The sequence below is a fragment of the Salvelinus sp. IW2-2015 genome, linkage group LG4q.2 (genome assembly GCF_002910315.2).
Source record: "Salvelinus sp. IW2-2015 linkage group LG4q.2, ASM291031v2, whole genome shotgun sequence".
Lineage (NCBI taxonomy): Eukaryota > Metazoa > Chordata > Actinopteri > Salmoniformes > Salmonidae > Salvelinus > Salvelinus sp. IW2-2015.
Window position 1 is genome coordinate 9,193,324 of NC_036843.1, and position 13,730 is coordinate 9,207,053.

Below are 13,730 nucleotides of genomic sequence, written 5' to 3' on the forward strand. Positions count from 1 at the left end.
CACACACACACACACACACACACACACACACACACACATGGAGTGAGGGATAAACTGCAATACAAGTACTGTTTGTATTCATATATGTAACCCGTTAACTGCTTCTGTGAATAAGTATTTGTGTTTGCGTGGTCGTGTGCTTTGACCGTTTTGGTTTCGCTATTTAAGGCTTGAATGGTCCTGGAGAGAGGAGGAGAGAGTGTGAGACGAGAGGGGAGGATGGGGGTGGGACGGAGGGCAGTCTTTTGCCATCCTGGACAAGCATATTTTCAATTGGAATATGTTTTGATAGCATGTTGATGAAAATTAGAGAATAACTGCAGTGCAGGATACACGTCAGTTCATTAAGTGGCTGAAGTCTTAGATCAGACCGTTTAAAAACCGGTATCCTTTGACTTGTACATTCATTTATGTGCGGTCTTGTATAGAATATGGGCTTTCAATTAAATGTTAATGAAAATGTAGATTAACAACCTATACATTTAATTGTCTCCATTATCTCTCCATCTCTATTCCTCTAAGAGCTTATTTCACATTCACTCTGTACAGTCAAAGTGTAACTTGGCCTTTATTACAATTTCAGTGTCCTCTTAATGGAATGATTCTTATTTTCAGCATCAGTGGGCGCTGCTGCAGTGTGTACAGCTCTCTCTGCTCCCCAGCATCCAAAGCTCTCTTGCTCTCACTCCATCTCATCTCTTCTCTCTCAACCATTCTCTCACTCAGGCTTTCTCTTTTCTCTGTCTTTCTCTCCTCCCTCTCTTTTTCACTTCATCTTCTCTTCCTCCATCCCTCCCCCTTTCCCAACTCGATCTGCCTCTCTAATTCTCTCTCCCTCTCCCTCACACACACAGACACACGCACACAGMTAGAGAGAGAGGAGAGAGGAGCACACTTTCGAGCCGAGGATCTCTCTGACTGACTGCTCCGCTCCACTCCGTGCTCCCTCCCATGGCAGGCAGAGGACTGGAGAACAGGAGGAATAAAGGAATACTGCAGTGACCAACCAGCTGCTCGCTCTCTCTCCCTCTCGCGGCTCCACTGCTTTCATCCCCTCTTTTTTTCTTTCCCCCCTGCCAATTATATCATGAACCTGTCTGCTGCTTGTTGATAAGGACAGCAAAACAGGGAGCAGTGGACAAGACATTATTTTGTTGCTAAGGTAATGAATGAATGCTTCATTAGTTGGGAGATGTCAGGAGCATTGTATTGGCAGGCTGGTGTGGGTGAGGGGGATTGGCTGTGCATGATCAACTGCATGTCTGTTTTGTGCCTGTTGTACATCAACTCTTCCCCACAGCTCAGAGTCTCCTGTTGAGGCTATAGGATTAGATGGTGAGTGTCAATGGTTTGTTAATCGGTTTGTTTTTGAGGGAATGCAGGAGTTATTTGATATATTGTCCAGCGGTGTGCTGATCTGCTTGTTGTAGTTCTGGGGCTGTCTCTGTCTGTGAGCATGGCTATGTCAGTGTCTGTGTTCCATCCTGTTAACTCTAACACAGACATCTAAGGGACTAGTGTTCTGTGAAGTTAGATTTGCATGCTTTGGAAATGTAAGTTGTTTCCATGAATTACAGGTTTTAGCTGTCCATAGCAAAGGAGCTATTGCCACRGGACTTGTCTTGTAGGTGTCATATGATTCATACAGAATGTCAAATAGTAGGAGAAATTGATCAAATGATATGATGTAAACTTAGTTTATGAACTCCTGGTTACTTAGACATTCTGCTAATCAATGCGGGCTGCAGACAGCTCCTCGATCCATCATCATGGTGGCAATAACAACACTGGATCAGAAGGGGCTTGATAGTACCATCATGTGCATGATTACTGCCTCCTGCTCCATAGCATAATGATCTTTATGTGCTCAACAGTTGAAATCATTACTATGAAATMCTCAACACAAACGTGCGTGTCTAGTGCTGTGCAGCTAGTCGCCTATTGAAGGTATTCAATCTCAATCCAATTCTCTCACCATTATAGTCTGTTAGTTGTGGATTACAATGCAGCAAGTGGCCACACTTCAAGACACAATTATGTAATTGTACTGAAACTCACTCACCAGTGTCTGCTCTCTGACAAAATGTTGTTTTACTGATTCATACTATATATGAACATTTCATTTCATGTCATTTTGTAAAGCATGCRCCCTGCTGTTTCAGAATGTAGTGTGTCTTACACACGGTGTATCCTCCCTTCAGATAAACCACAATAACCTATGAGACTTTCCGGTAGTGGAACACAAATAGTTATTAAAATGAAAAGCCCAGTCAGGCGTATGATAAGGCTTTTTTTATATAAAACTGTTCCTGGAAGCTTTATCCTCTCTGTCTGTTCTATGYAGGGCTACTCCAAAATTATGAATGTGTCAAATTATGTAATCCTCTCTTTTTCGCTGCCTGATGGATGATTACAAATGCTTATACCAATCTGATACACACTATAACTCAACTGGAGGTGGATACGATTGTAGCCTTGTGAAGTTATGAAAATCCTTAGTTAAACAGAATGAATCATCCTGTAGAGAGGGAGGGAGAGAGAGAGAGAGCTGTAGTGGGATGGATATTGAATGGAGGTCATGTATAATCGCTTACGGTAGAATTTTAATCCTTATATCATGAGAGTACACAGGACTGGCAAGCCTGATCTAAGGTGAAGCACATTGTGTGGCTAATGGTGTCTTAGCTGTGCAAATGGTCAAGGTTTTAACTATAGTGGCCTAGTGTATTCAGCAACATGCTTATTGCACATCACCTACATTTTACRTTTACATTTGAGTCATTTAGCAGACATCATTCATCTTAAGACAGCTAGGTGAGACAACTACATATCACAGTCGTAATAAGTAMATTTTTCCTCAATAAAGAAGTTATCAGCAAGGTCAGTGCTGATATGCACAACACACTATCTACCTATTATCATTCCTATTTACAGTTCCTGACTCATTCATGTCCTGAACACCATTGAGTATCTATAGCTAATCAGTGGAATGCTGTGCAATGCCCGATTATACATTATTGTTGCAAGGGAATTCTGCCACTTTGACTTACAGGCTTGACATTTTTCTTGGCTTAGTTAGCTAGTTCATATTCATTTCACTGTGCTGCATTACTGCCAAGGCTTTGTTATCGGGCTGTGTGTTGAGAGGTGTTGTCACCTGAGAGAAGAGCAAATTATTATTGATTTTTATCTTCACATTTGTTTTTTTTCATCATTATGATTGCTTATTGGTACCTTCATGTGTGTGTAAAATATTACTGTTCTCCGATTTTTTTATTCATRGACATTTATTTTAATTATGTGTTTCTAGCTGAAATGTAATGTTCGTRWCCTGTATATTTGACTGTGATATTTGGTTGTCTCACCTAGCTATSTTAAGATGAATGCATTTACTGTATGTTGCTCCGGATAAGAGCATCTGCTGAATRACAAAAATGTCAAATGTAAATGTTTTACGTACAGATCTCAWATGACTGTATTGAATTATATAAAAACAAATATATATAATGTATGATTTTAATATTTCTTTATAATTTTTTTTGTTATTTGTTACATTTGACTGTGTAAAACCTAGCAGTACTACTTGTTTCTCTGTAAAACAAAATCTAATTTACCAACATTTCTGAAAATGGATATACAGTGTTTTGGAATGAAACTCTTCCAATATATCTGAACCAAGTGAATGCATTGCTGTGAGGAACTATCAAAAATTGTCTATTTGGACAACCTGAATAAATGAATATATATGATGAATAGTTTTTGACAGTGATGTTGGTCCTCTCCTCTAACTCCCCTCTGCTTCCTGTCTCTCTATACCCATGCAGCCTCCTGAGCCTAGGACACAGCAGGCATGGCGGAGGCATCCAGAGACCTGGGACAACAGGGTGTGGGGACAACAGATCCTGAGGAGGACTCTCCCAACATGATAGTTTATAGAAAGGTATGTGTTTCTCTGACAGCCCATATAACATGGTATAGGACAATTTTATAATTTACAAGAAGGTACGGACTCTATAAGTAAGCACCCAATGTAGGTATCCATTGAAAGACATGGAGCGATATCATTTGCCTGTTTCTGATGTAGATTGGTACAGTAATGAATCTCACAGTGGTTCCTGACATCTCTCTCCCAATGTCTAGAACAGTTCCATCTCAATGTCTGAACCATATGAATATGACAGGAAGAGCCACATCCAATGGCAGGTAATGGAACATGTTCTAAACCCTCTCTCTGTGGGTTTAGAACTCTGTGGGTTTAGAACTCTGTGGGTTTAGAACTCTGTGGGTTTAGACACAGTCACTGACGGGACCCACAATGGCCACAATAACCTTCCTCTGGCAGCCCGGCAGACTGTCTGCACTCTGCAGCCCTCTGAAGTTTTAATAAGCTCTCCATCAGTTTGGGTTTGGGGGAGAAAAAGTCCTTTATGTGTCAAGGGTAATTATACAATCCCTAAGGCACTTGAGTCTCAATGCCTGTCATTTGATTGGAGAGGAGAGAAGASAAAAGGAGAGGATGAGCTGCACCATGGGTAATGATRTAGTGTGGGACTCAGAGGAAGTAGCTGTTCCTCCAGGGTTGGGCTTGTCTGCTCTCTCTGGAGCCACTCGGCACAGGCAGGCCCATTCAAAAACCTGTCTCAATGTGCTGATGATGAAAAAACTAAAGCAAAGAGTTGACAGATCCAATTCCATTCTGTTATTTTTTGTCATTTTTGCTAATGACTATTTAATAGTGGGGAGAGATAAACAAATGATTTGATAAAAGAAATGGAGTCAGTAGAGGATGGATGATGACATGGTTCAAGAAAACATTTTTAGCTGATTGAAGTCCCCCGAGCATGATTATAATGATAATGAAGAGTTGACATGATCCTGTGCCTTGTTCAGTGCTGAAATACAGTTCCTAGAATGACCACTTAGCCCTCAAGCCTCCACTTCTCCTATCCACCTGAATGAGCAGTCAGAACATTAGCAGGTTTAATGTGGTTTAATGTGGTCACACGCCGTACAGAGATGTTGGACAGTGGCTCTACATGTCAGACACGACACAATCAAATCRAATCAAATTGTATTTGTCACATACACATGGTTAGCAGATGTTAATGCGAGTGTAGCGAAATGCTTGTGCTTCTAATTCCGACAATGCAGTAATAACCAACGAGTAATCTAACCTAACAATTGGCTCGGGTGGTTGTTGTCCTTGATGATCTTTATGGCCTTCCTGTGACATCGGGTGGTGTAGGTGTCCTGGAGGGCAGGTAGTTTTCCCCCAGTGATGCGTTGTGCAGACCTCACTACCCTCTGGAGAGCCTTACGGTTGTGGGCGGAGCAGTTGCCGTACCAGGCGGTGATACAGCCCGACAGGATGCTCTCGATTGTGCATCTATAAAAGTTTGTGAGTGCTTTTGGTGACAACCAAATTTCTTCAGCCTCCTGAGGTTGAAGAGGCGCTGCTGCGCCTTCTTCACCACGCTGTCTGTGTGGGTGGACCAATTCAGTTTGTCTGTGATGTGTACGCCGAGGAACTTAAAACTTACTACCCTCTCCACTACTGTCCCGTCGATGTGGATAGAGGGGGTGCTCCCTCTGCTGTTTCCTGAAGTCCACGATCATCTCCTATGTTTTGTTGACATTGAGTTTGAGGTTATTTTCCTGACACCACACTCCGAGGGCCCTCACCTCCTCCCTGTAGGCGCTCACCCCCTCTCGTCGTTGTTGGTAATCAAGCCTACCACTGTAGTGTCAATTGCAAACTTGATGATTGAGTTGGAGGCGTGCATGGCCACGCAGTCGTGGGTGAACAGGGAGTACAGGAGAGGGCTCAGAATGCACCCTTGTGGGGCCYCAGTGTTGAGGATCAGCGGGGTGGAGATGTTGTTACCTACCCTCACCACCTGGGGGCGGCCCGTCAGGAAGTCTAGTACCCAGTTGCACAGGGCGGGGTCGAGACCCAGGTTTTATGACGAGTTTGGAGGGTACTATGGTGTTAAATGCTGAGCTGTAGTCGATGAACAGCATTCTCACATAGGTATTCCTCTTGTCCAGATGGGTTAGGGCAGTGTGCAGTGTGGTTGCGATTGCGTCGTCTTTGGACCTATTGAGGCGGTAAGCAAATTGGAGTGGGTCTAGGGTGTCAGGTAGGGTGGAGGTGATATGGTCCTTGACTAGTCTCTCAAAGCACTTCATGATGACGGAAGTGAGTGCTACGGGGCGGTAGTCGTTTAGCTCAGTTACCTTAGCTTTCTTGGGAACAGGAACAATGGCGGCCCTCTTGAAGCATGTGGGAACAGCAGCCTGGGATAAGTATTGATTGAATATGTCCGGAAACACACCAGCCAGCTGGTCTGCGCATGCTCTGAGGACGCGACTGGGGATGCCGTCTGGGCCTGCAGCCTTGCGATCAAATGAAGCCTTGCAATGAAATGAAGATTGAAGCAAATGGAGACATCTTTAGCTCCTAGAGTACGACATCTACAGATGTAGGATCTTAATTTGATCACCATATTGCAGGAGAACTTTCCTACAATGTAGGACATACCTTGTGGTGTATTTGACGTTTAAAAAGACTTCTGAAGTTTGTAATTTCCACTTTGAAATTTCAGACCTGATTTTTCCCTTAATAAAAAGGTATCAAACCGTACAAAAATGCCMACTATTTATAATCTACACAATTCACATTTCCTGTTGCTGCAGGCTTATTTTCCAGCTGTATCAAACTAGCTTATWTYAAGATCCTACATCTGTAGCTGTCCGACACACTTCACTCTCATAAATATTCACCCTCCATAGATTGCTGATGGCTTTTCCAGCCTCTGATTGTTCCTGGCTGATGTATTCTGATTCAGACACTAAATTGCTGCCTGGCCTGAGGGCTGCCAATGCTTCCCGATGAGGGCCTCAGTAATCACATGTTTGTATGAATGTATTTTTCATGCTCCTTATTCAGCTCCCTTTGAGCTGCAGGCATTCTGCTCTGATAACAGGTGTCCTATTGCCTACTGATGCTATAGAAATGGACTTTGTGAGTTTACATGGAAATGCTTTTGAATGTTTTATTGAAAGTTGTTTTCCCAGGATCTTACATGTTTTACAAGGGGCTGTCATGTTGTGGAACACCACCTGGGCTGTGCCATTGATTATATGTTACAGTGGACACTGTAAGCGTTTTAAAACGTAATTCCTCTCAATTCTACGACTTGAAGCATTATGTTCTGGCAGGTAGCTTATGCTACACAAGTCCTGCTGCTTTGGTTGAACAGGGAACTGCCTGCAGGAATATTCAGATTTTAATCACCAACAACAACAACAGTAGTCAGATGATTATTGTGGATTAGCAGATTTACAGGGATATTACTTGAAGWGCCTTCAAAAWGTATTCACACCTCTTGACTTTTTCCACATTTTGTTGTTGTCAGAGTTTACTAGGAGTGGTGGGTTGGAGTCAGGCTCAGAGAGCAGAGGGTTCGGTAAATCATRATTTATTCTCCGGCACAAAACGGTCACGCCAAAATACAGGGYGCATAAAACAGACCAGCCCAAACACAGGACCAAACAGTCYGGAGAAAACAAACACGAAAACACATCCACAACCAACAGAGTAACAATCCCGCACAAACCTAGGCGGACCTAASAGGCTTAAATAGACATAAATCAAGAAACGAAACAGGGWACAGGTGYAACCAATAAGWCAAAACTAAACGAAAAKKAAAAAGGGATCGGTGGCGGCTAGTAGAYCGGCGACGACGACCGCTGAGCGCCGCCCGAACAGGCAGGGGACCCACCTTCGTTGGGAGTCGTGATAGTTGTCTTACTGCCTGAATTTAAAATGGATTAAAATTAGTTTTTTTGKCAGTGGTCTACACACAATACCCAATAATGTCAAAGTGGAATTATGTTTTTCAAATTTTGTACATATTAACAAAAATTGAAAAGCTGAAATATCTTGAGTCGATAAGTATTCAACCCCTTTGTTATTTTTATTTCAACTTTTTTTAATTTAACCAGGTAGGCTAGATGAGAACAAGTTCTCTGTCAGGGTTTACTAGGAGTGGTGGGTAGGAGTCAGGTGCAGAGAGCAGAGGGTTCGTTGAAATGTAATGATTTATTCTCCGGCACAAACGGTCACGCCAAATACAGGGCGCATAACATTGACCAGCCCAAACACAGGACAAACWGTCCGGAGAAAACAAAAAAACGAAAACACATCCACAACCAACARAGTAACAAATAATCCCGCACTAACCTAAGCAGGCCTAACAGGTTTAAGTAGACAAAAATCAAGAAACACAAAAAGGAACAGGTGCAACTAATAAGACTAAACCAACAGAAAAGGAAAAAGGGATCGGTAGCGGCTAGTAGACCGGCGACGACGACCGCCGAGCACCGCCCAAACAGGCAGGGGAGCCACCTTCGGTGGGAGTCGTGACATTCTCATTTACAACTGCGACCTGGCCAAGATAAAGCAAAGCAGTGCRACACAAACAACAACACGGAGTTACACATGGAATAAACAAACATACAGTCAATAATACAATAGAAAAGGCTATATACAGTGTGTGCAAATGAGGTATGATAAGGGAGTTAAGGCAATAAATAGGCCATAGTGGCGAACAGTTCAGGAGCAAACGTTTGCTTAACAAGTCACATAATAAGTTGCATGAACTTGAATATCCCTTTGATCATAGTGAAACATTGACTCATGGGGTTGAATACTTATCTAATCAAGATATATTCATGTTTTATTTTTMATATATACAGTACCAGTCAAAAGTTTGGACASACCTACCCATTCCAGGGTTTTTCTTTATTTTTACTATGTTATACATTGTAGAATGATAGTGAAGACATCAAAATGATGAAATAACACATGGAATCAKGTAGTAACCAAAAAAGTGTTAAACAAATAAAAATATATTTGATATTTGATATTCTTCAAAGTAGCCAACCTTYGCCTTGATGACAGCTTTGCAAACTATTGGCATTCTCTCAACCAGCTTCATGAAGTAGTCGCCGGGAATGCATTTCAATTAACATTTGTGACTTGTTAAACGTTAATTTGTGGAATTTCTTTCCTTATTAATGCGTTTAAGCTGTGTTGTAACATGGTAGGGTTGGTATACAGAAAATAGCCCTATTTGGTAAAAGACCAAGTCCATATTATGACAAGAACAGCKCAAATAAGCAAWGAGAAACAACAGTCCATCATTACTTTAAGACATGAAGGTCAGTCAATCTGGAAAATGTCAAGAACTTTGAAAGTTTATTCAAGTGCAGTCGCAAAAACCATCAAGCGCTATGATGAAACTGTCTCTCATGAGGACCGCCACAGGTAAGGAAGATCCAGAGTTACCGCTGCTGTAGAGGATAAGTTCATTAGAGTTACCAGCCTCAGAAATTGCAGCCCTAATAAATGCTTCACAGAGTTTAAGTAACAGACACATCTCAACATCAACTGTTCAGAGGAGACTGCGTGAATCAGGCCTTAATGGTCGAATTTCTGCAAAGAAACCACTACTAAAGGACACCAATAATAAGAAGAGACTTGCTTGGGCCAAGAAACACGAGCAATGGACATTAGATCGCTGGAAATCTGTCCTTTGGTCTGATTAGTCCAAATTTGMGATTTTTGGTTCCAACCACCGTGTCTTAGTGAGACGCGGAGTAGGTGAACGGATGATCTCTGCATGTGTGGTTCTCACCGTGAAGAATGGAGGAGGAGATGTGAGGGTGTGGKGGTGCATTGCTGGTTACACTGTCAGTTATTTATTTAGAATTCAAGGCACACTTAATCAGCATTGCTACTACAGTATTCTRCAGTGATACGCCATCCCATCTGGTTTGCTCTTAGTGGGACTATCATTTGTTTTTCAACAGGACAATGACCCAACACACCTCCAGGCTATGTAAGGGCTGTTTGACCAAGCAGGAGAGTGATGGAGTRCTGCATCAGATGACCTGGCCTCCACAATCACCCGACCTCAACCCAATCGAGATGGTTTGGGATGAGTTGGATCGCAGAGTGCACGAAAAGCAACCAACAAGTGCTCAGCATATGTGGGAACTCCTTCAAGACTGTTGGAAAAGCATTCCAGGTGAAGCTGGTTGAGAGAATGCCAAGAGTGTGCAAAGTTGTCATCAAGGCAAAGGGTGGCTACTTTGAAGAATCTAAAATATTAAATATATTTTGATTTGTTTGACACTTTTTTGATTATTACATGATTCTGTATGTGTTATTTTATAGTTTTGATGTCTTCACTATTATTCTACAATGTTGAAAATAGTATAAATAAAGAAAAACCCTTGAATGGGTAGGTGTGTCTAAACYTTTGACTGGTACTGTATATATTTTTACAAAAAATGTAATTGTTCTTCCACTTTGAAATTACAGAGTATTTTGTGTGGATCATTGACAAATAAATTACAATTAAATCAATTTYAATCCCACTTTGTAATTCAACAAAWTGTGGAAAAAGTCAAGGGGTATGAACAGTTTATGAAAGCACTGTACAGTATATATGGGAGAGAGGGGTAAGTTGAGCCAAAGGATTAGTTGAGCCATCCCTTGTTTCTAGGAAACCATACACAACATTTATAATGGAGTCTGTGAAGGATGAAACCACATTGAAAAAGCGGTAAGCAAGTTAGGTTCCAAAAAAGGATTTTCACCAAGTCAAAATTAATTTATTGTGTTGTAGGTTTCAAGATACTTGTATCTAAATCAAAGTAGATAGCTTTAAGAGTGTTTTATACATCAGTTGGGGTCTCTATAAGCTGCAATATGAGGTTCTTAACCTAGAATAGTCAAAATGTTTGYCCTCTGGTAAGTTGAGCCAATGGTCATAGAGAAAGTAGCTAACTGCCATCATACCCCATACAAAGATGATTACACTTTGTCAGTTTTATGCATAATACGCATCGTATTTTTGCAATGTGTCATGCATATTATGAACTCAAATTAATTTTTCTTGTTACAGAGCAGACATTTAATGCCCTGTGTATACAAATGTAAAACAAGAAGGAGTCTAGCCCCGCTTGAGATTCTTCAGAGAGAAGCCAAGGAAGTGAGAGAAGAGAAGAAGTCCATTCGAGCAGCAGCAATGAATGACATTTCTTTATGAATGACACTGAAGAAGTACGTTGACAAAAAAGAAAACGAACAAGTACCTGTGCGAAAGCGAAGCTATGATAGAGTAGCATAGACAGTCTGAGATGCTAAAGATATCAAGAGTCTCGCAGACCAGACAGACAGACATGAGTGATTTCTTTGAATCAAAGAGACCTTACAAGATCTCTGAATTTCTGTGTTTCTGATGGTGGTACAACACCACAGACTCCCTCTATCACTGATTATCTGTAYGTCCAATGCTTCATATCTCTAATTGCTCTGTATCTTTGATTCTATGTGTGTGTGATGCTGAGTATGTGTGATGCTGAGGTATGTGTGATGCTGGGTATGTGATGTGTGATGCAGTGTTGAGGTTGAGGTGGCGGTGTACTCTAGCCCAGCTGCTCTGCATTTGAATGGCCCTCTGGGCAGGCAGCCTGGTGTAGTCAGTGTGAGATGGTGCTGAGGGAGGACCAGATGGTTATCAATATGCTCTGCTGCCGTCGTCCCCTAGGCCTGGTCACACTTCAGCCGGAAGAAATGCATTATCCTAATGCAAAGAACAACGGCCAGTCACAGTATAGCCCACTAATGGTACGGTATGAAATCATCATGCAGAGTTTTCACCCCAGTCTCTGTAGCTGTGAAGCTGTAATTGGTAGGACTATGTATTGACTTCAGGGCCATGTCTGAGACTTTCTTTTGTTGAGAGCGAATTGCAATAATATTAACCTGGATGTGCAGTTAGACAAAACTGACTGTGAATTTACCCATTACAGAAAGCCTGACTACACAGAAAGTGGAGAATGCTTATCCTGTCTAGTCTTGGCAGCGCTGTATTGTATCTTATAAACTGGGTGGTTCAAGCCCTGAATGCTGACTGGCTGACAGCCGTGGTATACCACTGGTCTGACAAAACATTTATTTTTACTGCTCTAATTACATTGGTAACCAGTTTATAATAGCAATAAGGCACCTCAGGGGGTTGTGGTATATGGCCAATATACCACGGCTAAAGGGCTGTGTCCAGGCACTCTGCATTGCGTTGTGCTTAAGAACAACCCTTAGCCGTGGTATATTGGCCATATACCACACCTCCTCTGGCTTATTGTTTAATTGTTCAATGTAATTTTCTCTCAGAGAGGAATTGTTGAAGCAAAACAATGCCATAACTGTGGCACACCTTATTGCTGCAAGACCTCTGTGAGAGAGCTCAATATGTAATGCATGCACACACATGTACACACGTACACACGTACACACACACCTGTCCTGCTTAATGGCCCCTACCCGTTGTGTGTGTTTTGTCTGCTCTGTCTGGCATGTTTAAGGCAATACATGGAGGACAAATTAAAGCAAGTGGCGGGAGCTGTGTGAAAACCAGCCTGTGACAAGGATCTCTGCTGTGCTGGAAAATGCAATTATTAATAGACTATTAATAGACAAGTCAGATCTCCAGTCCCCAGGACAAATGTGTCTCCCCCTCATTATTCTGTGACTCTGCTCTAACTCTGGGTTCTTCTCTGTGGCAGTGGCYTGCTGTATACACAACTATTGTTGTCCGGGGACTCATGGGATGCTTTCTCTCTGCCTAAAGACAATCAAGTGTTGGTTCTGTGTTTCATCTCTGTTTGATTTGGATGTTGTTACCCCATTTGTACCTGAAGTGTGAGTGTATAGATGTGCTCTGCATGGTCTTATAAACCTCCAATACAGATGTTTCTTGAACAATTGTTAGTGTGTAAATATTGATCGTGAGGGACTAACACTGAAATGAGTCCTGCCGAGGTCTAGTTGATGAGTCAATTCAGCACCCTGCCTAAAGTTATTGTTCCAATAACTTTAAACATTTTTGCAACCAGGAAATGGCGGAGTGGTTTCTGCATAGTGCAACTTTAAAAGAGCTGTATTTTTATTTATTTTTAAAAATACAGCTCTTTTAAAGTTGCACTATGCAGAAACCACTCCGCCATTTCCTGGTTGCAAAAATGTTAATAGTTCACCTAATTTCAGTTTATGTGGCAAAACAACCAAGTATAGTATAGAGAATCATTGTATCATCTAAACTGCTGTGAAATATATTTTCCTTAACCAACAATATTGTAATTTCAACTGTTTGAAGTTGGTGTACAAAACCTAAAGTAAAAGACACAAAATGAAACTTAAGAACGGGAAGCATAGATATAGCGCATATATAACAGATCTACCACTTCTTATTCTTGCTTTCAATGAGATCTATAAYGCACATTTCTATATGAATTTGGTCAGGTCGCCCAAAAAGTTACATATTGTAGCTTTAAATGTGAACGSTCTTTTGCTTGGTGGATGGACTATTCAGGCTGCTTTAAGCCTGTATCCCTAGGATGAGAAGATTTAAATATAAAGTATACTCCAACTGATATAATAGTCACAGTCAAGTGATGCTACTAATATTTTAACCAGCTGTTATGTTTTACCAGCCATCTGAGACCTAAAGGTCATTACAGTTCAATGCACATGAGAATTCATGTTTTACAACATATTACACAGCAGAATGAATGGCTTGAATCATGGAATCGGCGAGCATACTGTTTACTCTCTCTCTCTCTCTCTCTCTCTCTCTCTCTCTCTCTCTCTCTCTCTC

The 13,730-nt window shown here is 41.5% G+C and overlaps 1 protein-coding gene across 1 annotated transcript in view; it reads left to right on the plus strand.

Annotated features, from left to right (window-relative positions):
• The first annotated feature begins 697 nt into the window (after positions 1-697).
• Positions 698-13,730, plus strand: part of LOC111963248 (regulator of G-protein signaling 6-like) — a 63,648-nt gene continuing 50,615 nt past the window's right edge. The window contains 2 exon segments of the mRNA XM_023986558.2: positions 698-1,162; positions 3,825-3,940. Of these exon segments, the coding sequence (XP_023842326.1) occupies positions 3,851-3,940 (90 nt within the window). The 5' untranslated portion in view covers positions 698-1,162; positions 3,825-3,850.